The 25,782-nt window shown below is 44.2% G+C and overlaps 1 protein-coding gene across 1 annotated transcript; it reads left to right on the top strand.

The window, feature by feature from the left end:
- Positions 1–1,589: 1,589 nt before the first annotated feature.
- LOC119393549 (leishmanolysin-like peptidase) lies at positions 1,590–25,695 on the top strand. Its single transcript, XM_049416278.1, has 18 exons — positions 1,590–1,860; positions 2,110–2,210; positions 2,397–2,427; positions 2,551–2,633; positions 2,721–2,838; positions 2,994–3,169; positions 4,499–4,604; positions 4,693–4,787; positions 6,918–7,039; positions 7,635–7,738; positions 8,527–8,603; positions 10,679–10,789; positions 11,530–11,662; positions 13,623–13,712; positions 13,829–13,898; positions 21,057–21,190; positions 22,212–22,364; positions 24,713–25,695. Exons 1-18 carry the CDS (start codon positions 1,768–1,770, stop codon positions 24,866–24,868), a joined length of 1,953 nt encoding a protein of 650 aa, XP_049272235.1. The 5' UTR covers positions 1,590–1,767; the 3' UTR covers positions 24,869–25,695.
- The last annotated feature ends 87 nt before the right edge of the window (positions 25,696–25,782 follow it).

The following is a 25,782-nucleotide window of genomic DNA, read 5'->3' as shown; positions in this document are numbered from 1 at the left end:
AACTGAACCGAACTTGTGCATCGCTGTTATGCTCATTACAAATTTTCTATGAATTTTGGGGTCTTTCAGTTATGTTGCGGGAGATTTCTGTCTTGGCCTGCAAAGCGCTCTTTATAGCCCATGTGTCTGGGAGTGAAAATCTAGCTTGGTGTGTTCAGAACGTCTAGCCAGTGTACTACACCTGTGAGCAAACACGTACAAGCTACAAAGTAGCTGAAAACACCAACTGTATTTGTAATTCATATATATGCATGAAGTTAAATTGAGTGCACTGAAAAGTCCCCAGTCTGATTTTACATTAGTAGAAAACAAAATCAGCTATATGTAAAACTTGTTCTTGTTATGGAGCATGGAACAAAAGATGCTCCTGCATCCTTTTTTCAACGTTGGCATGGTACAACCACACCTACACAAAATTTGGTACAACTGAAATGCACACAACTTCTTGTTTTTGCCCTGGTTTTACATACGTAAATTCAGAAAGCTGGTTTACGGGCCTGCCTGCCTTCTTTTGGTGTGTGCCCCTGTGGTTTCTTATCATAGGGCTCATAAATTTTGCAAGTTGCAACACTGATGATGAAATGCAAATTGAAAGTAGAAGCTGCATTGCTTTGCCTTGGGATAAATAATATCACTGTCCTGCTCACACACTTGTTTGTCCTGATAATAAATGCTGTACAGAAACAGCAATGGATGAGCGACACTTCAAAGTTTTGAGAAAGTAAGCATACTTTGGTTTTGGTAATATGTGGATCGAATTAAGTGTATCCAATGTAATGTAATACTTTACATTAGTAATGCTAATCATATTTGCATGAATGTAAACGAGTTTGTCCAAACAAAATTTATAAGAACTGTCATGTTAACTTGAGGAATTCTTTGGGATGGAACTTTAATGGTAAATAGAGATTACACAAATGAGACCTCAGTCGAATATCTTGGAATCTGCAATGGATAAAGATATTCTGGAATGTGTGCACCGGCTTCGCCGGATGCGCACTACTTCGGTTGGTAACGCCTACTTTTTATTCACTACTGGCCAAGCGAATAGGTCGCTTTGGTCCTCTGCGGTATGTCCTTTGATCGGACTGCGCGCATCGGTGCTCTTTTTTTTTTTCTCTTTACAAGACCAACAATACAACGTCGGTATGCACGTACATTTTATCCCAACCCCCCTTTGCATGTCTTGTATGCGCCCTTGAATGTTGACGGCAGCAGACCGCGAAGGCTCGCCTAAAACTGTTTACGTGCACTGAGGCGGCCGAGACGTTGGAATCCACAAGCAAAGGCAATGTGGGGTAGGAAGACATCTCGCATACATACGACTGCGTTGATTCTTTTATTTTTTAGCGCCGCGCGCGTCACCGGCGACTTGGGCGGACGCCGTCAGTCTGGCTCGTACCCATAGCCCCGTTATTTTACGATGCTTGGCTAGCTTCTCCGGGGATCGCGTGTTCGCTTCTAGCACGGCACGGATTACGCTTGACGCGGGCGTCAAGGTAGCAGCAGCGCGGATCGGCCTGGCGAGGAGCCACGGACGACCGCAGGACGACCGGCCGCATCGGTAGCATCGACTGCGGCGGCAGCACAGTCGAGCTGTCGACATACAAGACGCGCTAGAGACGTGCTTTGCAACCGGAAGGCGTCTCCGGCTGTGGCGAGCGGCCGATGGTACGATCAGATTGGAGTAGTGTGTAGTGTAGCTGTGGCTCGGTTAGGGGGGGACGGAGCGTTTTCAATGGGGTAAAATCGAAACCCTCCAGCTCGATGAAGTTCGTCGCGTACTGGGCTCTCATCACGTCGTGCTTCACGTGCGTTCGATGCTTCCGTTGCAGCTACGTCCCGCCAAAGATCGAAGACGTAAGTCTGTACCACGCTCGTTTTGTGGTTTTCCCCTGGTTTTCCTTCACTCGCAGAGGGTCACGCACAGGAGGCTCGATTGATTTGTTGATCTCGCGCGTCTAATGCGTGTATGATTACATGTTGTAGCGCGCAAAGAGCGATGTCTCGGCTGTGCTCGTACCGTTATCGTGTTTACAGTCAGTATTATAGTGGCGGTTTCTCACTGGATGTTTGTTTTTAGTACGACTTGTTCTGAAATACTTGCAGGTGCTTAACCCGGTGCATTTGGAACCTTCATCGCATGTAAGAAAACGGAGCATTAGCCAGCCCCTAAGAATCAAGGTGTTTTACGATAGGAGCGTTTACAGGTGAGCGTGTTTTTTTTATCGCTTTTTAAAAATCAGGACATGTATCGTGCGGTATTGCATATAACATTTTTCTTTTAACTCTACGAAAACAAAGCACTTGGCCGTATCTAACTGTAGTTCTGCGCTCATTTCTTTTAGGGTTTACAGTCTTAATCACTGTATATATTTCGTCGACTTGATTTTCAGGTTGCCGCCGGAGAAATTTGGGATAATAAATGTGAGTTCGCTCCCTTGCCACTTCTTGTACGCGCTTATCCTCATTGCCGCAACAGTGGTAACCCTTCGTGATTGCAATGCCAAATTTGAACTGGCAGCATTTCCACATACCTTTCTCGTATAGGACACAATCTTGCCTGAGGCACTTGCTTACTGGGAGAGGACTCTTATGGTCAGGCCAACCCTAGTGCCTATAAGGTTGAACAGGTAAGGGAGAAAAATAATATGGAGAGAATATATGTGGTGTATTCAAAAAACGCCTGTGACATTCCAATTCAATGCCTTCACCAACAGGAAATGTCCAAACAACCAAGCCTTCTCGCCTGACCAGGACCCGTACCTTTACTGCAACGAATATTGCGAGATCGAAACAACCTGTGGAGAGGTAGTCGTTCCTTATGAGCACTTGGAGGTATGCATGTAATACTTAGATAAGAGAGTTTCTTTCTTCGTAACAGAAAATTTTATAAAATTCTTTGTTGGTCAAATTTATCATGACTGCAAAGCGTGGTTGTATTACACTGCTGCACCAGGGAAACATCCCTGTCTTTGCTCCTTTTGCACCAGCCTTGCAGAGTATGTGACCGCACAGGACGCTATTGCCAGACACAGGGGAGTGCTGGCCGAGGCATACCCGATGCTGACTTCGTGTTTTACGTGTCAGCCATGCAGACTGATCGCTGCTTCAAGGGCCAAACCGTTGCTTATGCGGCCCATTGTCAACAGGAAGCGTCGACTGATAGGTGCGCACGTACCAGTGTTGCTGGGTGTCCACTTCCTTGAATGTCTTTTGTCTCGTGATGTGAATGTGACTGGTTTAAGCTGAAGCTGCCTTTTGTCTCTCGTGGCCTTGACGACACTACTCATTTGGCACCATGCATTGTGCTTTCAATATTGCAGCCTTGCGCCTGCTAGATGGAAATGCCCTTAGCCTTTGCTGTTTTGAGTTAGTGTTAGCCTTCAGGGTACTTTCAAATCACGTTTTGTTGTTTTGCTTCTTTTTTCTTTAAAGCACTCATTAGTGCCGTTTCGTATGAGATGTAGTCTACCCCTTGTTGCTTTCGAAGACAGCGAGGAAGTTCTCTAATGCTGTTAGTTCAGGGTTGATATTGTTATGTAAAGTATTGTTCTTTCAATAATGACTAAAATCAACGATTTTGTTGCTCTTACTGATACAAAATAGATTTTATGGTAAGCTGCTACATCTAAATAATTTAGTGAGTACCTATAACTTGCAGCGATGTTTTCAACACCGTCATATGATAGGCTTCTATTTTTTCTCTCAACCTAGAAAATGGTAGTGGAGTTCTTTCTTTATTTACTTTTTAGTAGCAGGCACATTTTTTAGCAATTATGCAGACATCGTTGCCAATGGTTCTGCCTTCTTTTGTAACTTCAGGCTCCTAGCCAGGATTTTTCTGTGCTTATTCATTCAGACAGTCTAATATTTCAATAAAGAGCCTGTTTCTATGTACAGCTAGCATTAGTGATTGTATCAAAAGGATTCGTTCTAAAAAGACGGCGTGCAGACATGGGCACAAGAAAGAAGTCACGAGACCACAAAAGGATCATTTGTAGAAAATTAGAATAGTTCATGTTTCAGGCTCATTAGTTACGCCTGTGAAATATTTCACGGGCACATCACATTACACCTGAAATAAGCTGTTGTCACTGCATCTAGGAGCTGTTCTTATTGTTTCTCTCTTATTTTTTCATCGAGAAAATATTTAGCGTGCGCTCTCACAGTATTTTTAAAGATTGTTGTCCAGTTCAAGTTGTGTGCTTTCTTGCTAAAGCAAACTGCTTTCATACCTTTTAGCAGCAAAATTTTAAATTCATGCACTTTTGCCACAAAACACACAGGCACCGTACTATAGGAAACTAATCTTCTTTTGTTCTTATACTTGTAAGTCTAGAAGCATCTACTATACAGAGAGAGCATTTTGTTTTTGTAGGTTTTGTCGCACTGCAATGGTTAAAGTTTTTGCTTGCATTCACTATCTTCCTGAGAGTAGCAGTTAAATCACCTCTCTTTACACTGTTGCACTGTGGGGACCGTGCATCTATTTCAGACCTATTGCTGGCCACGCAAATCTCTGCCCCGACTCAATCTCCACAAAGCCACAAGATATGGACACTCTACTATCCACTGTGAAACACGAAATTCTTCATGCCTTGGTATGATCTCACACATAGTAATACATGCCAGCATTGCGGTATTTCTCATTTCACATTTAATATGAATTGGCTGTGCCTCGCTACGCAGGGTTTTTCCGTGAGTCTGTACGCCTACTTTCGCGACAAAAATGGCTACCCACTCACACCTCGAGAACGGAATGGGAAACCAGCGGTGAACAAAGAGTGAGTCAAATTGTCTTGGCTAGTTCTACATTTCTGTATGCTGCGCCTGTTGCACCGTTTCAGATGTTTATCGTTATACGCGAGTAGCTGTGCTGCAAACAATGTGCATTACACATTGACGTGATTCATGCTGAAATTGTATGTACAGTAGGCTCTCAGTAAACAGAAATATCTTAAATGGAATTTCTGCTTAAGTGGAACAGCTGCATCTTATATGATTGGTTTCATACTTGCATTTGGCACCCCTGTTTATCTCTCAGTAAATGGAATTCCTGTTAAATGAAACGTATATTCCTGGTCCCTTCAGGTTCCATTTAACGAGAGTCTACTGTATTTTGATTACACTGTAGAAGTTGTCAAGCATTGTTCACAGTGTGTTGTAACAACAGCAAAGAAGTTTAAGAAATACTTTAGCATTAAAGTATATATAAGCAAACTGACCATAGAAAGCAGACATTAATTGAGATCACGAGTTTTTTAGAAAATTGTTCAAAATAGAGATATAGAAAAACTTGCATGTCAGTTTTTCAACCCTGTAACTCAGCAACAAGAAACAACAGTGAAGCGTCCTTCACTGCGATGTCTTTTAGTATGAGATCAGATGTTTCCCTTATGGCTACATTTCAGTGGACAGAAACACAGACATGCATGCTTACATTTTCTTTTGAAATCTTGGCTTGCTGTGCTCTGCCATTATGACATTTTCGGTGAAGGAGCAGCTTCGGGTTTTTAAATTAAGCTTGTGCTACCTGCGACATCTTTTGTTATTATTTTCTTTTCCGTGCTTTTTGCTTTCCCTCCTTGGCTTTGGTTCTTTGACGGCTTGCAGGGATGCTTGCTTATGTTTCATTTCTTTTGTTTCAGAACTAGCTGTGATGCTCTTTCTGTTGCTTTAGGTAATGCACCTTTACGTTGGTCTTCTTGCTATTTTAGCTGTTTTTAGCTGTATGCATAAGAACGTTTCAACATGCTTGATTGCATTAACTTTTTGGTTTCTCCTGACCGTTCGCAATCTCTTAAAACTTTTGCACTTGCATCTTCTCAGCTCTTTATCTTTTGATCAGCTCTCCTCTCCATAAATTATTCATTTTCTAGAAATCCTCTCCAGCTAATCACTTCAGGCTTGCATTGAAGCACTTGAGTAGCCTTTTGAGTAGCCCTGTTGGTAGCATTGCTGTGGTTTACTTGTGACCTACAACATTGGCTGTTTCTTTCATATTGTGTTTGTGTTTTTTCAAGCAATGCAAGCAATACAGATGACTGATACTGATTACTGTTGTGTGGCAAAAAGGTGCACCAAAGGATCCAACTGTTTAAAGGGCCAGCAAACAGCTCCACAGTCTAGAATTTGTGAACTGATAATTGCGCACTTGTACGATGTGAGCATGCACGAATAAGTGCTGTAATAAGAAAATTACAGGGTACAGAACCACCCGCTTTAGCTGGTTTTGGTTTCTCGCTCGTCCTTCCCACCCTTCTCTGCTGCGAAGAGGTGTAGGCATAACCCGTTGGGGTGACTACGCCCATTTCGGCAATGCTTACGTCAGCACTTACGTCCTCAGTGCGCAGCCAACGACTGAGCAAGGCTTCCTCCATATGTCGCTCGTGTGAGAGCAGCACGATGAGGAAGCGAGGTATGAAGGATGAGAGGCACTGGCAAGATAAACACGTATGCGTGACAACTCCGCATCCAAAACCTCATCGCCATACGGCCAAGACGCTGTTTCGTAGTGCAGAGGACCAGTCGACAAAGTTGGTGCTATGTAAAGTTGCCTATGGGCAACATTACGTCACTCGCGGGCCAAGAGAACTGGACAGGCGCTGGAGAGAGATGCGGGAATTGTTTTTAGAAATCGAGCATCTGCGCAGTACGCATTGCTGTGATATTAGCAAAATGTGATCGCCGCGGCCTTCTGCACGAATTGGCAAGCTCGTTTCGGAGATTTAAAAAAAGAAGTGGAGCCTGTTTACTGGCCCTTTGATAAGCATTTTTACTTGTCTTACCAGCTTACTATGATAGGTTTCTACTTTACTATCTCTTTCAAACAGCATCACGTCATGTTTGCGTGATTGCGTTATTATGACAAAAATGCGCTTGACAGCATTGTTGGCAATGTCTCATGTTTCCAGACTGCAGACTCACAAGTGGAGTGACCGTGTCATGAAAAAAGTTGTTAGGCATGACTGGAAGATACACGGCGGATCTATGAGGAAGGAATTTTGGATCATGGTTACACCTCGTGTTGTGGCAAGTGTCACTGGCTTGTGCTATATTTTCCCGCTTGCACCTACACCAGGAACTTAAAAAATTTAAAGAGCGCGAAGTTAAGGTGCAGTATCTTCAGGTGCAGCTACATGGTAATGCCCCTTGTTGTTGCTTTCAAGCCCTATCTGAGAGCTAGCTCAGAGCATAACATGAATGGTCAGTGTACTGCATGTTCCTGTAAAGTGCTTTTTTTCTGTATATGTATTTACACAAAAGTTTTGAATGCCATCCTGTGATTGTTTTATTTGCTAATTATGTAGATTTGCTTCTCTTATTTATTTTTTTGCCCATCTCCTACAAAGCTGCATTTGGGGGTGCAAATTATGTGTATAGGCAGTGTGATTTATATAAGTACACAAAAGAAACTACTGTGTAAATGAACAAATATGTTTCCAAGTTACTGCTTTCGTATTTCTTTTGTAAAGCCTGTTTTTGGTGTTGGCATTTGTGGTTCTCCTCCTTTGGAGCTGGAAGTGGTGGCTGTAGTATAATTAGCACAATATAGTACGCATTTTGCTGTCTTCTACATGCGTGCGCTCATTTGCTGACATCCTCAACATACTGTGCGTGTCCACAGGCAGAAGTTAAGCTCCATTTCAACTGCTCAGAGCTTAAAGGTGCAGAGATGGAAGATCAAGGGGAAGATGGGACGAGGCTGACTCATTGGGAGAAGCGGCTCTTTGAGGTGAGAACGTCCTTTGTTTGGCAATAGACTCCATTAAAAAGGAAATTGGGCTAAAGCTATTTTTTCTTTGAAGCTCTTGGCTCACGTAATGGCAGCATAGTCATTTTTGCTAACAGCATGTACAAGCACAGCTTGCTCATGTTATGGCATGGAAAATGCAGACATGGCTCTCATGGTGAAATCTGGCGCAAGAAGCAAACCCCATTGTACAATGACAGGTGAAGCTGTTAGTCAGGCAAATGTGTAGTTCAGACGAGCATACTAGCGAATGATGAAAAGGTTTTGTGTGTTCTGGAAACAGGGATGAATCATGCTCTGAAATTTGCGATGCTTAAACTTATTGCACTGTTAAGGTTTGTTGTAACACAACTGTCTTCACTTCTATACAGGTATTGACATGAAAAAAGAGAACAAGCCATAAAGAGTGATGATGGAGGGGATGAAGTGAGAGTGAAGGGTGTTGGTAGTGTGTACGGTAAAGTGATAGGGCACTCACTGAAAGGCATAATTTATTTTTAGGTGAAACTAACTTGAGGTGAAACTAACTTGTAGCAAAAGCCCCATTCACACAGTTGCGCATTGTTGTCCCAGCTTTACATCACAACTAGCGAACACCATGGTAACCAAGCTATAGAGCAGTTTAAATGCAACAGCAGTTGAGATACACTTTATTCATGTGGGAGACAGCCGTTTGAGTGTGCCTATCTGTGTGTGTCTTTTTCTCTCACTGTTCAAGTTTACACACAGTTTCTGCCAGTTTCTGACATGATGCATCTCTGTTCTCTCAGAATGAAGCAATGACTGGAACTCATACCCAGAATCCAGTGTATTCAAGGATCACCTTGGCTCTCATGGAGGATACAGGGTAATCAGATGAGATTATTTTCTGATTTTTGGTTTTATTGTGATTTGCTGACATAGTGTCCCTGTGCTGGCTTACTCTTATCTCGTTTATTTGTCAAGGAAAGTGCATATTAAAATGTAGTAGTTGAAGCAACACTGGACAGTAAATACGTAGTGCTCTGCTTTGCACTTAAAATTTGAACAGCACATCAAAAAAAATTTTTTAAATGACTATGTTATGATCCACAAGTTCGTCCTGAACATTCCTGTATTCGTTTACCTTTGCGCAACTGTGTTCATTGTTGCTCAACGCTTTCCCCACACACAGGCAGTGTTCTCCTCATCCTTTGCCGCTGCACTTGCAGCATCTCGTCCTCCTTAAAGGGATACTGAACAAAATTTTCGCCGCCGAGATAAATGGCCCAATTGATAGATTGGGTGCTGAAATTTGTTGAAACAACCTTCATTTCAGCCAGAGACTAGCAGAAAATAATGAATTTAATGCATTTTTTGCAAATTGGTGCGTCTAGCAGGCCGCGGCGTGAACCCGCCGGATACTGACTCGCCAACCGTGCTCAGTGCAAAATCGCTTACCAATCGACATCGCAAGCCGCCACCCTCTGCCGCGCGTCTCTCTCAAAACGGTTCTCACGGAGGAAGGTCGGGAAGGTGTTCTCCGTGCGTGTTGTCAACCGGCAGCCAACGATGCCATTGCCGCGCTCTCGGTCGTATGTGTGTTTTCTCAAGCTGGAGCTTGCCCCGTCTACGAGTTTGCCGTTTGTGTTGTGTGCTGCTACGTAATGTGAACGGTGAAGCACCTGGCACAACGCAGAATGCCTCAACGCTCTTCTGCGCTAGGGTGTGCAAAAAGCAGCGTCGGGAGAGACAAGCCCTGTCATAACTTTCCAACAGAGCCGAAGCTTCGAAGAATATGGATTCGCGCTGCGCGCCCATAGCAGCCAACGTGGATGCCTTCAAAGCGTGACTTCTTGTGCTCCGAACACTTCGAGGATAGTGACTATGAGTCAATGTATAAATTGCTGCTCCCGGCTGCCGACCCACGTTGAGCGATGGCGGCTCGTCTGGCTCGTCGTCCTCGCTGTCGCTTGACGAAGCAGAAGGGTCACACGCATGTGGTTGTATTTGGCGCATCCGTTTTGGAGGCCTGTCGAACTCGGAGTCGCAATCACTGCTCGTGGAACCACTGTCACTCGCACCTTGCATCTTTGCGCGCTCGCGACATGCTCGGTAGTTGTAGTGGTTTTTGAGGAAGAAGCGCTATTTTGTCTCCCATGTGGGGAAAAGGGGACAAGGCTCAGCGCCACACCTGCAGCCACCTCAAGCCACCCTCGGTTCTTGAGAGGAGAGGTGGAGAAAGGGAAGTGGCAGGGCAGGAGAGAGGTCATGACGCACGCTGACGTAACTTCTTTTCCCCACGCCATCCCTCCCTGCTTAGCTTCCAGCACGCTCGTTGAGACAAAAGAGAAAGCTTTTAAAGCATGCAACAAACCCCTGTAACTCCGCTCATTCTTGAAGGATTCGAGAAATTTTCGCACCAGTTCATTTATTAGGCAATAAACTCTGATACTGAGGTCATTCGATGAAAGCAACTACAGGCAGCTTCATGCTTGGCCTTGGAGATTTGTGCCAGTTTTCTGCTTACAGCTTTTTTACTTTCACTTTCTCACAAAGATTTTTCTTTTACACACTGGTTCACGTCTAGTCTCTTTCGTATCTTGTCAGCAGCTCAGAGATGTTGTGCAAACTCAAAGCACACTTTTCAGCAACACATTTTGTTTTTATTTGCCCTCTCAAAGGGCCTTAGTCGAGGTGTATCACGTGTGGTGAAACACAACTGCATTTGAGTGCAACACTTGCTTATTTGCTTGAGGCCCGTGCACTTAGATTTAGGTGCACGTTAAAAAACCCCAGGGAGTCGAAATTTCCGGAGCCCTCCACTACGGGGTCTCTCATAATCATATCATGGTTTTAGGACATTAAACCCCAACAATTATTATGATATAAGGTGTATCACATGTGGTGAAACACAACTGTTTTTGAGTGGAACACTTGCTTATTTGGTGTCATTTCCAATAGGTGGTACCTTCCAAACTATGACCAAGCACAGCCACTGAAGTGGGGCCACAACCTTGGCTGTGACTTTGCTCTCAAGAGCTGCAAGGAGTGGATAGACAACCGTCGAGAGAGGCAAGAAGCAGCTTTGGTGTTCGCTGTAAAACGTGGGGCTCAATACACTTGCTCATGGGATACACCTAAACATTGCTTATTATGAAATAAGTTTGAGCTATCAGTTGGACATCGATGCAAGAGGGAACAGGCGCTGGTCAAAATAAAAAAAACTAATTTAAGAAATCCTTTCTCTGACGTCAATCTAGTGTATACTGTTATTCCCTTGAAGTTTGCTTAAAACGAGTGCATCTAAAATCTTATCCCACAAAGACCAAATAAAATTCCGCATCGAGGGCAATTAAAATGTGTTCATTTCCAGCAATGGAAAGTACATTTCTACAAAAATGTGAAAATGAAATAAAAATTGTGGGAAATAATTAGTATGGTAGATAATTTAATAATTGCTTTGCTGAACTGTTCACGACTGAAAAATCCTTTTAGCATAAGAAAAATGTTGTTATGAACATTATGTCAATTTCAAGGTAGTATATCCAGCATACAAAAATGATACTTTGTGCTCTGTAGGTTTAACGTGACGTTAAGTTTAATTAAGATTAATATGGCATACCTTTTTCTGCTCAAGAATAAGATTACTTTTTATTTTTTTCTAAATACATAAGGCTGAAATTTGGTGGCCAATAATACTTCTAGTATATCGGTCGTTTTGGTCATAAATTTAGGCGTTCAGAATGACAGGCATGTCTGAAAAATCAGTGCCCTCTCTTTTTTGTTGGTGACTCTCGTTCTGCTTTGCACAGGGGCCTTACCATCCATCCCTTTTGTGACAAGGTGAAGAAAGACCCCTTGGAAACGGAGTGCACGGAGAGTCGAGATTCTGTTGCCTTGTGTAATCTAGTCGACCACGGTGAATACCTGCATAAGAAGTTTCAGGTTTGTTGGTTTAAAATGGCATTATTGATTACATAATAAGCATATGTACCTTTTTCTACACAAACATGCTTGAGACACATTTCGATGTCATGCCTGCATTTGTGCAGCAGCATACTTGGCGAAGGACCCATGAAACTCAAAATTCTGAATATCACAACCACTTACATCTGGACTGAACTTAAAATTGTCATCAGGCATTGAAAAATAACTTCTTATGCCCTTGCACGTAGCTTGTGAGAACTATATGATGCATATTAAGCGTGGCTGCCAGCCAGCATAAGCTCCCATAGGCGGCATACAGAACATTGCAACACAATGTTGTTGTTCGCTTGGTGTCAGAGTCAGCCTGTGGCATATAGCAATGCTGATGCTGGAACTGGCTACATAGCAAGAGGCAAAGTTGCAGTTGTGGCAGCTGTATGCAGAATGACACTTTGCCAAGGTCTTTTGTGATGGCTGTGCTTCAGGTTCTGCAGAGCATCGATATTTTAGTCTACGAAAACCTCATCTACACAGTGTGAGAGCTTGGCCTGTTAGGTTACTTGTATGCCTTGAGCTAACTTCATCTTTGGCGCACTGAAAACAAACTTATATATATTATATATACCTATCACAGATATCAACGAAACTTCATTATAAAAAGTCGAGCTGTGCGAATAGCAAAATTTTGGGTGCAAAGCGAATTCGAATATTGAAGTGTGAGTGCGAATCGAATGAATATTTTTCGAATATTTCTCGAATATTTCTCAAATACTTCGAAGTGAAATTGCAGAAAAAAATGCTGGAGAGGATTCCTAAGCATATTCTTATGAGATAGCAACATGAAAGTGTTTCTTTTCGCTAGGTTGATGAAGCACTGGCGGGGTGGTGTTTCTTAGCTGTCTTATCAAGAATGAGACAATGTAGAGGCCGAATTCTATTTATGTACATGATTTGCTGCAACCAAAGTGTTACCAACAACACTTTACACGTGATAGGCAAAGATGCCATTTCCTCAGCCGCTCCTCCTCTTTCAACTTCTGTAGAAGCTCAACTGATGTGGCGGACAAGGTTGTGCTCCCTTCAAGTCCAGAGTTCCAAATCTGCCTCGTAGACGTCGATATATAAGAACGTCTGAAAAGGCAGCTTTGCGGCAATACCGGGGTGTGATGAGGTGAAACATATTGAAAATCTAGGGACCACTTCCAATCGGACATTGTGTCTTGGTGAAGTTCGGCCGTGACGGAGCTTGAAAGGCAGCTTTGCCGCGATACGAGAGTGTAATGAGGTGAAGCATAATTAAAATTTGAAGGGGTCACTTTCAATCTGACATTGACTGTATTTGTTTTTGGGAAGTTCGAATAGTTCAAATAGTAAAATTCAGTGCGAATCGAATCTAATAGCAAACACTATTCGAAAAATATTCGAAATTTCGAATATTCGCACATCCCTAATAAAAAGGCTTTTACTCCTTTGAATTTTGCAATGAAGAGACTGGCAGCATAGGGCCGTAAGATGAGCCAAGGCAGCAACACGGAGGCAGCAGCTGCGCTTGCAGAGATGCGGAGATAAAATAAAGATGATGATGTTTGACATTTCACCGACTCCTACATTTGTAGCATTAAACAAGAAAAGGTGAAGATAAAAGAAATGTGTACTCGAACGGGGCCACCAAGGCAGCTCTTTGTGTGAACCCTTGCGTTACACGATCAGTCTAGTCACAAAAAATTTGCTCTCATCAAGAATTTGCGGGAAAGTGATTCCCATAGCACGTTGCTATAGCGGCATGGCTATGCTATAGTATCACGAAGTAAAGTAAATTGAAATTTCAGCCGTAAGTACTGTCGGGCAAGATAAAGCTTACAAGAAACGAAAAATTATTTTCCAGTATGTTTCACAACTTCTTGTGCAAGTGAGGTTCCTCATACAAGATTGCACACATTAACTTGTCTCATGTTTTCTTTCTTTTCTTTTTTCCCAGAATTTCGATTATATCCCAGGTGTGCCTTCCGCTGACCTTGGCAGATACGGTGGTTCCGTAATACTGGCAGACTATTGCCCTTACATTCAGGTAGGCTGTGCGAAAAGAAAAGTTTTGCCAATTTCTGAGTTAATAGGTAATTTTCACCAGTCGTCTTGATATTGCTCTTTCGCCTAATGCCAGTGTGTGCCGCTCATCTGTTCTAGGAGTTCACTTGGAAATCGAAAAACACTGTCGTGCGAGGATCACAGTGCCAGTTTGAAGAGAACAATCCTCGTAAGTTCATGACTATTGTAGATCCCAAAAATTTTGCGTTCTACTTAAAGTGCAAGGGATTAGCGTAAGCTTAATGAAAACCGACAGATAATGAAGCCAAGGAAGATATAGGGGATGTTATATGTATTGTAGCAATTATAATGTAAATGTGAAGAAAGTAAAGTGGACGAAACGACAACATGCCGCCGGCAGGGACCGAACCTACAACCTTCGGATAATGCACCTGATGCTCTACCAACTGATTATTAACATGGGACAGTAGGTTTCTGTCTTAATTTTTATGCTGCACAACCATATTGTATGTTCTGTGTGTTTCACCAAGCTCCATCTCCAACTTTTAATAATACCACTCTCTCTATATGTGACAGAGAAATGTTAAGGCCAAGTGTAAAGGCACCCAAATGCCGTCTTGTCACTATTTCTAATTTTTCTCATTCTTTATTTTAGGAAGAATGGGAATGAGCCAAACCATCATAGCAGCTTCCTTGGGACATGTCGTAGTCACTTCAAAGGGGCATGCTGCTTCAAAGGCTGCTTGGCCTTGCAGTTAATCAGGGGTTAAAGATGAAAGAAAAATCTTTGTCTGAATTACCTCTAGTCAGGTTTAATATTTAAAAATAAAGAATAGTGTGCTTATCTTTCCTGTATGTCTGATAAAACATGCATACCAGGCAATGAACTGAACATACAGGTGAGGTGTAGGTATGTGATGGAAACAGCATAAGAATGTAATCGAGTAATAATAATAATTTCTGAGGTTTTACGTGCCAAAACTACAATACGGTTATGAGGCACGCTGCAGTGGCAGGCTCAGGAAATTTTGAGCGCCAGGGCTTCTTCAGTACTAACAACTACAGCTGTGCGAATAGCAAAATTCTGGGTGCGGTGCGAAGCGAATTCGAATATTGAAGTGTGAGTGCAAATCGAATCGAATATTTTTCGAATATTTCTCGAATATTTCTAGAATGTTTCTCGAATACTTCAAAGTGAAATTGCAGAAAAAAAAGTTAGAGAGGATTCCTAAGCATATTCTTATAAGATAGCAACATGAAAGTGTTTCTTTTCGCTAGGTTGATGAAGCACTGGCGGGGTGGCGTTTCATAGTTGTCTTATCAAGAATGAGGCAATGTAGAGGCCGAATTGTATTTATGTACATGATTTGGTGCAACCAAAGTGTTGCCGGCAACATTTTACTCATGATAGGCAAAGAGGCCATTTCCTCAGCCTCTCCTCCTCTTTCAACTTCTGTGGAAGCCTAACTGATGCGGCGGACAAGGGTGCGCTCCCTTCAAGTCCGGAGTTCTAAATCTGCCTCGTAGACGTCAATATATAAGAACGTCTGAAATTTTGGATGCTAAAAAGCTTCGGCTTCCGACTTTTCGGACTTCCTGCCCAAATTTCAGGTCCAAAGCAGCATTAATTGAGCCCCCACCTCTGCCACATCTTTCATCTCCTTGTTGGAACCAGCGTTTTCTTGAGTTAGTACATTTGCGACCGTAGCAGAGCTTGAAAGGCAGCTTTGCCGCAATAGCGAGGTGTGATGAGATGAAGCATATTGAAAATCTCAGGACCACTTTCAATCGGACGTTGACTGTCTCTTGGCAAAGTCCGACCGTAACGGAGTTTGAAAGGCAGCTCTGCCGCAATACCGGGGTGTGATGAGGTAAAGCATATTGAAAATCTAGGAACCACTTCCAATTGGACGTTGACTGTGTCTTGGCAAACTTCGACCGTAACGGAGCTTAAAAGGTAGCTTTGCCGCAATACGAGAGTGTAATGAGGTGAAGCATATTAAAAATCTGAAGGGGTCACTTTGAATCGGATGTTGACTGCAAAACGGAAAGGCGAGCTAGTTGGTACTGATTCATAATGGTGTAATAGTAGCGCAAAAAAGACGAGGACAAGAAAGTGAACAAGAAGTGAAGAAAGCGCTTGTGGTGTTCACTTTCTTGTCCTCGTCTTTTTTGCGCTACTATTACACCATTATGGATGTTGACTGTATTTGTTTTTGGGAAGTTCGAATAGTTCGAATAGTAAAATTCCAGTGCGAATCGAATCGAATAGCAAACACTATTAAAAAAATATTCGAAATTTCGAATATTCGCACACCCCTACTAACAACCTTTGCTTAAAAAAAAAATAAAGAAGTATAAAATGACAAAAATACGAATACTGTGGGTATCATGTCTTGCACTAGATCATTACATTGCAGCGATAGGAAAGGCAAGCTGATGCAAATGTCACTGCTTCAATCTTGTGTCTTGTTTGGGGCATCAGCCTGAAATTATGCATTTGGTAAACTTTGGAGCACAGTTATATATCTTGCATTGGAGTCATTCCACGCCAAATGTCCCAGCCAATTTGGCAGCCATCTGAAATGTATTTAAAAAAAAACGTGCTCATTTATTGCATTGAAAACAGCGATTTGCTAGAATATTTCGGAGAGGAAGAAATTTTTTGGTCATGTGGGAGCCTTCCGAGTTTTGCATAATGTAATCTGAGTGATGTTTGTCAGAAAATTTATTCTGAGAGTATTGTTTTTCATATGAATACCAGGTTTGGTTTATGTATTAACCAGTGGCATTTGTGTGAGTTGTTCGAAGTTCAAAAATATTACTGCAATATTTTTGCCATATATGCCTCCAGAAACCTTGCCAAAATCTTCTGTTTGCATTTTTTCTTTCGTAATATTGAGCTAAGTATGAATATCTGAGTAATCAATACTACTCTGCAGAAGGCATATATTGCATAAAAAATATTTTCACATATTTTCACACCCCTGAAGATTGTAAATTTTACATGAGAATTTTACGAGAAAGCAATCACCAATTTGATAAAATCTTCATTTTGGTCCATATTCAGATGCAATTTATACCACTTGGGGCTCCAATTAAAAATCAGCATTATACCTCAATCGAAAGGAAATAAATAGTTCTAATATGGCAAGTTTTATCATTACAATATTTCTTTTAAGGAAGAACATTTTTGAAATTCCCCTTTGCCGTCAGTGGAGGAATTCAAAAATTATTTTCTTTAATATAATATATAATATATGCATTATATTATATATATTATATACACATTTAAATATCATGGGGTATTTTTTTAGACAATATGGATTTTTTAATAAAAATCCTATGACAGTAAGGCCCCTGTCGTTTTCGCATACGAACTCCACGTCGAGGGGGAAATACTTTGCCGCTGCTGAAATGACATGGTTGCAACTATTTAAGAAAAACTTGTTAATTAAGTTTTTAATTATTGACTTGAAGGCAGTTTATATTGCAATGTTATAGCACATGCAAATTTATGGCATACCCATTTTTTAGAAATAGTGAAAGTTGTATGTAGTTCAAGATATTTGTAGAGTTTTAAGGCCGATATCGAAACTGATCGCGCCCGGCACACATAACGCATGTCTGTTCTGTACTTCAGTTTGGCTCTTGAAGGCAGTCCTCATCTTTATCACCCATTGCAATGTCCGCACTGACGAATAGCATCCGTCATGCAAATGCCAGCTTATGGCACCTGCGGTGTTTTACCCATTTTTCACCAGGCATGCGGAAGCCGGCAGCCTAAAATATCGTCTCCTTCGTGATCTGCCCAATCTGCTCAACATAGAAAGAGTCCGAGCAATGTAGTTCAAGATCACAGAGCACCAACAGGCAACACCACCAGCACGGACCACGCTGAATGAGGACTGTAGATGGCACTCACTTCTACCGCCTTTTCGGAGAAAGCAAGGCCGATTGGCTGTATGCGAGCGGCCGATTTCTTCAGGGGGTGTTCACTGCACAACCGGTCTAAACCACTTTTTCTATGGCGCCGGCGTTTTCCCCGCCCGAGGGAAGGGGCTTTTGACACATGGAGTTTGATATATCGGTTGTCGTTGCTACGCATGTCTGTATATATTTCTGTTACGTCTTAGAAATTGTTCGTTTAGAACTACCCGTGACGAGGAAGTGATGAAATTTGAATGAATGCGTGCTCCGGCCGTACCTTTTCTTGGAAAGCTACAAGTCATCTCACTTGTGCCAGCACATCATGTTACCTTTGCATTTAATGTTTGGTGCTGTGGGGTCCTGTAGAGAGAGCACCGCTCTCGGAACACATGGACACAGTTCATGCCGTCCGGGCAACCAACCCGTGTATACTTTTATTAACCTCTTCTTTTACATACGACAAGCTCGCCTGCCGAATCTGGTATACAACTAGTAACCCGCTCATAACCTTATACAATGTCAATACAACACACAGAAAACTTAACACACACACAGTGTACCGTGAATGCGGCGTCGCCGATGTTTGACTCACCATGAGGGGCCCGCGGGAAACGAGCCACGGTATCGTCCCCCATGGACCCAACGCGGGAGATGTCCATCCACGCACGCTACGAAACCCCCAAGAGGCTCACTGCTGTTTTCTGTCTGCCAGCCTAGCTTCTTCCACAGGCGGTGCTGCCGGCGCCACCACGCTAAGCCTACATCGCGCGAGCACGGCGCCAGTCTTGCTCGGCAGCTGTTAAACCCACTGCGGCCAATATGCAAGATGCGCGTGCACCATGAGGCGCAAACGACTTTACAAGGGGTGATAGCACCCCCACAGTGCTTATCTGTTTCGTTCGAGCTGTGCACATAAAAAACGCAATAGGAACCTTTGCTTTGTCTAAGAAGTATAAACTCAGGGGCAGCCACTGTGGCACTTCTTGCAGACAGGCGAAATAGTTTTTCGCTCCTCTTTATAGTGTAAGAAAGAAACAGGGAAGCACTGCACATCGCACACAAAAATTAAGCTGTCTACTTGTGTATTTCAGAATGCTTGCCGATTTTCCCGACTATATTCTGCTTTGGCGCGCTTTGATTTGAAGTTCGTCACGTCCTCGTCATGTGTAGTTCCGGTGTTACGTAGCAGAGAGGCTGCATTTTCTGCATGACAGGCATGATCAGTTTCGATTTTGCCCTTGAGATTTGGTGATGAATATCCCGAACTATGTGCAACTTTTGCGATTTCTAAAAACTAGGTATGGCCATAAGTTATTATGCACTAAAACTTTCTAATATAAACAGCTGCACTCAAGTCAATAATGAAAAAGTTATTAATGAGTTTTCGTTAATTAGTCACATCAACGACATTTTAGCTGCGGAAAAGTATTTGCGCCTCAACATAACGTTCAGGTGCGAAAACGACAGGAGCCTGACTGCGATAGAACTTTTATTAAAAAATCTGTATTGTCTTAAAAAAAACACCCTGTATATACTGTATATTGCCGATTATAAGTAGACTCCAATTATAAGTCGACCCCCCAACTTGCAACCCCTTCTAGGGGAAAAAAAGTTGACTCCGAACACAGCCTCATGCTGCGGCCATAGCTCACCAATAAGTTTTTCAGAAGAGGGAGTGATGCAAAGAAACATTTATTTGCCCGTGAAACATTGCTTACGACTCGTCGTCGCTTGAGAAAATGATGCAGTCATGGTCACTGCCATCGTGTGAGCCACTGCTGCTGCTCGCCGTCGGAACGGGTGCCGGTGGTCGTGAACCCAATCTCAAACCGCCTCCTCAACGGCAGGGTATCGTCCAGACTTCGGTCCGTGAAAGGAACGGCATGTAGCAGCGCAAGCGAATATCTTGGTCCTTTGTTTTCTCCATTCCCTCACGCACTTTTGCGACACATCAAACTTGTGCCCTGCTTCAACGTTGCTTTCCGACTCTGCGTAGAGGATCACTTGCCTCTTGAAAACAGCGCTGTACTGTTGCCAGCGTAGCGGTGGCATCTTGACGTCCGTTTGGCAGCGTTGCAAATTGTGCACGCCACTGCTCGCAAGCGAAGCAAAATGCAGAAATGGTGAACAGGCGTGAGTGCAAAAAGCCGCGAAGTGTTGCCAGCCCACACGGCGCTGCCAGCTTTTCTGTGGAACGCCGATGGTTTGTCAATGAATCATTTCTATTGTATAAAAGCAATACTGCAGGGCGCATTGCAAGGTAAATTCCTCTTTATTCATAGAGCATCATTTGCCCTCTATCAAAGGTTTGAAAATGCTGCTTTCAAGACAGTGTTTCCCAAGCAGTTCGCATTAATGCCGCGCGGCGGTGGTTTTGAAACGTGCCTGTAGTTTCGCCTCGCGTGGTTTCGCTATAGTTTTGCAATCGTCATGGCAGATCGCAAAAATGTCCGGCTCCGGAAGCGGCGCGCGCGCGTTGGGAGATAGCTGTTGTCGCGACTCTGCTGCCTCTGCGGCTGATGTTGTCGATGCGTTGAATAGCAGGAAATCCGAGGACGATAACCTTTCGTCGGACCCCACAGATAAGTCGACTTTACGATTCCATGTATAGGTCGACCCCCGAACTTGGGAAGGTCATTTTATGAAAAAAAACAAGCTCTTTAACGCTATCACGTTAAACATGAGGCGATGCGAAGCCGGAGCACTTGCATGATCGCGTTCCGTTGGCATTCGTTGGGCATGCTACCGACCTCGGGCATACTACCGACCTCGCGTCGTGGAACGAGAAGGGGAGCGCTACGCGTGTCGTGTCTTCCCTCTAGCCTGGTCGTTAATTCTCACGGGGCGAGCGGGAAACGCAGTCGACAGGCGTGCGAGAGGGGAGCAGCGTAGGAGAGGAGGGGGAGGGGACGTGCATGCACTGGCGCCCATCGCGACGTTGTGCAGGAGAGAATTTCGGCATGTTGAGCCCGCATTTCAGAGGAGTCAACCAAAGCAAGCGCTGCACTGAACGCGCGCAGCGCTCTACCCGCTTTATATTCACACTTGAAGGAGAAGAGACTAGAGGAGGAGAGTAGCGCATGCGCTGCGAGAGCAGCAGTGAGAACGCAGGAGAAGCGCAAGCATGTGGTAGGAGAGAACTGGAGAGAGTAACGCGCCGCTGTTGGAGAGAGGGAAGGAGGAGAGTTGCGCATGCGCAGTGTGAGTGCGGACGCCGACGACAACGCGGGACATGCCGCCGCTATAAGATGCTTCGCATCTACAAAACGTCGACTTATAATTGGCAATATACGGTAGTATATAACTAGGTAAATGTTGACCCTATAAAGGGTCAACATCTATCTACACAGTCACTGTGCATTGTTTTTTTGAATTGCTCTATTGCAATCATCTGCACAGCAGCATGGTGTCGTCTTTTCTCTTCCTGTTTTTTTAGAGGATGAGAAGAACTTTGCGCTGGAGTACTATGGGCCTGGCTCCAAGTGCTTCAACCACAACAAGGAGATGTGGCAGGAACGCACTTGCAGCCAAGTGCGCCAGTGGCAGCACTGGGGCAGCGGTTGCTACAGGGTGAGTGGTGCACTTGCATTAATGTCATTGAAAGCTCCATGGTCATTTGAAAACATTTACCAGCAACCATCATCCTTACGAGTTCACCATCAGAAATTGCTTCACTGTCTGGGCTCTTGCTCAGTACACCAAATCAACTTATTCATTTTATTTATTTAGCATACCTTACGGGCTCTGGTTAAAACATAGGGTAAGGGGAGCGTAGAGAGAAGCAGGGGCAAAAAAGATGAGAACGTAAATAGTTAAACTAAAGAAAGTGGATACAGCATAACAACAGCAACATTAGTAACAATAGTGACTTTTGTGTGATGTGATCGCATTCTACAAAGGACTGTGAGTTGAACTCTTCGGCAAAGTGCGAACGATTCTTGTGTGTCTTGTGTGTGAACATTGTTGTCATCACGTGGACATTATGCATGACGTGTGAACATTCCTTTTAAAAGGACATTGCCGTGAGTGAGTGTACTTTTATTTATAAGCTCGTGATGATAATTAATATGTAAGGGAAGAGGAGTATCAGGAGCCATGTATAGGCACGAACCTCTCCTTAAACACATTTAATACAAAAAAAAGAATAGTAAAACACTGCTTTCAAAGAAGGCACAGTTACCCATTGATAGTACATCAATTGTGGAAATGGCTAAATGATGCTAGGTGTAGCGAGACTGTGTAGTCGATCGCGGAACGTGTTGTTGTTAGTCACAGCAGCTATCGCATCGGGAAGATCACTCCACAGTGAGAATGCTTATGGTAAAGCAGATAAGTTGAACGAGCGTGTTCTGCCAAAAATACGCATAAAGCTGCACTGATTTCGCAAGTGTGCTGACATGCGACCCGGTGTGTGCAGTGAATCAACTGAACATTGAGTTGGTGTATTGAAAGTTATGTACAAAATAACAAGGTGGAGTGTGGCAGGGTGTATTCTAAGTTTTATAAATTTCAATTGTAATTAAATTATATATGGGCTTTCTCACCATTTTTGTCCCAGTACTGTACTGTTGTTTTTTCATATCTTGCACAGTACTCGTGCTCCAATGGGCGGCTGCACATAGAGGTGGCCAACCACACGTATACGTGCTACCATTCCAAGCAAGAGATCCGGATCCAGCTGTACGCCAACGGCTGGCTCCACATTGGTGCTATCGTGTGTCCGTCGTGCCGAGACGTCTGCGCAGTAAGAACACGTTCCTTCACTCGCTCTGAATACTGTACTGTGTCTAGATCCTCACTGAGTACAAAGCTTCGCGACAGTCAGGCAATTTGTTGCTTCCTATTCTCTCGTTTCACCTGCCTCAGCAACTATAGTTTGGCACTGCTAAGAATGAAGGTGTGGGTGCTATTCCAGGCTATGGCAGCCACATTTCGATGGAGTCAAAGTGCAAAAACACGGGTGTACTCAGATTAAGGTGTACCTTAAAAGACCCAAGATAGAGCGTACACATTAAAAGCAAATGGGGGTAGTAGCAGGAAATTGAAGATTAAGTTGAAGAAATATGGGTTCGGAGAATATGATGCACAGAGAAGAGTGCCAATTATCTCTATAGGTTCGAACACGCTAATGGAAGGACTCGTGCAGCGTGGTGCCAGTGGATAAATGCTGCTGCGGCAGGGCGGCCACACCAGTTCGCGGCACGTCTCTCCTTTCTACAAAAAGCTGACGCTGCTCCCTCCAAGGTGCATTTTTGGGGGGTCACGCCAATTTACAACAGCCTGGAGAGACGAAGTTTACTTGTCGAAGAGAATGAGGCATGCATGCACGAGTTCTAAAACCTTTTCTGCGTGCTAAATGAGCCTCCTCGTCAATCAGCGTCTGGCCAAATCCTCCCGCTATACAGTGAAACCTCGTTAATACGTACCCGCTTTAAACGTACTAACGGTTAAAACGTAGTTGCGAAAGCATTCGCTGACTGCTTAAGCCATAGCGCTTCGTCCTACGCCTACCTGTTAGTGCGTACCCTGCGTACCGCGATAACTTTTTGTGCCATAAAATTTTACTGTGCCGCTGAACTTGCCGACCCCCCCATTGTGCCGCCAAAGGTTTTCCGTCTTCGAGATGTGCGTAGATCGGTCGATCGCCGATTCCGACTTCCGCGCGATTGCGACGACGCTTTTGCGAGTAAGCACCGGGAAAGAACGAAGGTGAGGCGGCGGCCACCGACGAACGCGCTAGCATGACTTATCGCCGACAACCTTATCACAATAAGTATCTTCAGATATCTGCTTGGGCACGCGTGCGGCGCAGCCCTACTTTAAGCCTACTGCACGCTTTTAATAGGCGACAACCTGAACGCGCTGGGTCGCCGATGGCTGCTGCCTCATTGTGCGGCGCCGTGTTCAAGCGCGCGCCGCTTTGTAGAAACGAAAGCAGCTCGCTGTTGCGGAGTTGAGCGTTGCTGGTCGCAGGTGACGACAAACCTCTTTGGATTGACGCTATCACGCTAAATGCACACGTACCGTACAGCAAACGTAGCGTTGTTGTAACCATACTGCACACTTTTATTGGGTGACCACCCAAACGCACTTCCGTCCGCTGCCAGCACCGCTAGAGCGTCGCAGAGTGCACATCGCTTGCAGGAAGTTCATCATTGCCGCGTTAAGTGAACGAGCTACTCGCCGCATCTGTGCACGGTCTGGAGCGAAGTGGGTACGAAGAACACTCCCACGACAAATGCGCGCGTGCAGTGCAGCTAGCAAGCGGCCCGGCAGTGACGGCGTGAGCCAAGAAGGCCATGCGCTGCGCGCAACTAGCCAGGAGACGATCGGCTCCACGCAGCCGTACCGCGTTTCACTGAAACTGTGTCAGTTTTCGTTTAGTAGCAGATCGTGGTACAGACGCACACACATATAGCCGACACTGTCCGTTCCGTCACTATGTCGGTCACTGCGTATACCGGACCCTGTAATAGTTCCGAAATTTGCGTCGCCACCGCGCGCTTCGGCACTACCGGACGGTCGTGCGAGAGTGCCAGAATCTTTTCTGCACTTTGGCAAAAACAAAGAAAAGGCTTTGCAGTGAGTAGTTTAGGCAATATTTGCTGTTGCACTGTATACATTTCTTTGCTGGCGGCGATGGCGTATGCGAGGAGATGCAAATTTTTACGTGGTGGTTAATGCGTACTACCGTTTAGTGCGTAGTTATGCGGCGTTCCCGGCAGGTACGCATTAACGACGTTCCACTGTACCAAGCGCATACGTCACGAAAGGGGTGAGGGAAGCGCTTTGATTGGTCTCCTCAGAAAGCAGCGTGCGGTGCGAGATATGGCAAACGGACCCATTCCTTTCACAACAGCTCTGGAGGCTCCCGTTGGCAGCATGCCACACAGCAAGAAACATGTGTCTTGCTGTGTCCCATCCTAATGCACGCTGATAAAATCATGTGTATCGTAAAGCCAATAACCAAGTAGTGCACCTGAATCTCTTAAAATTAGGTTGATGGTAATGAGGATGAAGTGTCTGTCAGTTTTAGTATAAGCGGAAAGCAACTAAATCTCTTGAAGCTATAATGGTTATCATTCGTTCCAGGACGAAGGCATGGAGTGTGATGCAGACTTGGTGAAGGCAAGTTACATCCAGGCCGAGAAACAGTTCCACAAAGACATGCTGTATTGCCACAGTGTGGACCTTCACGCTAGCACCATGCTGTGCTTAGTGCTATGCCTTCTGTCTGTCATTAGGTGACGAATGCTTTTCACTTGGGATGTGAGGTGAAGTTCACCTGTCACGGTCGTTTTGTGACAAAGGAGCAAACTTACCAGAAAGTGTGCAAGTTCAACGTGATCATCAATGACAGCTAAAGTGCAGCACAGGTAGTGTAAAAACAGCCTCTGCAAAGCCCATCATTCCCATTGTGACAAGTTAGCCCAGTGCCGCACATGCAATGATCACAATGCTAATTCGTCGTAGCAGAAACACAGCATATTCCTTTTTAGTGATGTAGGGCAGGGGTACACTCACACTTCAGTCGTGGCACAGCGCAAGAACTCATCATGGTGTCATACTAACTTTTGTTTTTGTAATTATCAGCCCAGAAATAAGTAAATCTTAAGTCATTAAATAAGATAAGTAGGGACCATCTTGAAACCTTGGCTTTTTGAACTTGGAATCAGCTTGTCTGTCCATCTGCACCTTGTGATGCCGGTTGACATCACAGTGTCGACTGGTAAAACCTACACGATGAGAGGTTTCGACGCTTTACAATGCACATACAGGCCTTTGTTAGAGAACAAAACAAGGGGAGATTTGGGTGCGTTTTGCACAGCGTTGGAACAGAGCATTTGGCGAGGGATCCAATTTAATCGGCTTAGTCACATGTTGTCCCCACAAGAAAAGTCTTTTTGCAGTCATTTATCCACAGTCCCTGCGTAGTCACCTTAATCTTCTATTTTGCTAGCGTACTCACGAATGTGCTGTGCACTCCTCTTCCAGAAAATCTGCCAATGGCAGGTTTCATACGTGTGGGAAGATAATGTAGGGTGTGTGTGTGTGTGTGTGTGTGTGTGTGTGTGTGTGTGTGTGTGTGTGTGTGTGTGTGTGTGTGTGTGTGTGTGTGTGTGTGTGGGTGTGTGTGTGTGGCCCCGCCACGGTGGTCTAGT

Source organism: Rhipicephalus sanguineus, chromosome 5 (genome assembly GCF_013339695.2).
Source record: "Rhipicephalus sanguineus isolate Rsan-2018 chromosome 5, BIME_Rsan_1.4, whole genome shotgun sequence".
In the NCBI taxonomy this organism is placed as follows: domain Eukaryota; kingdom Metazoa; phylum Arthropoda; class Arachnida; order Ixodida; family Ixodidae; genus Rhipicephalus; species Rhipicephalus sanguineus.
This window is presented reverse-complemented; position numbering and strand designations above follow the sequence as displayed.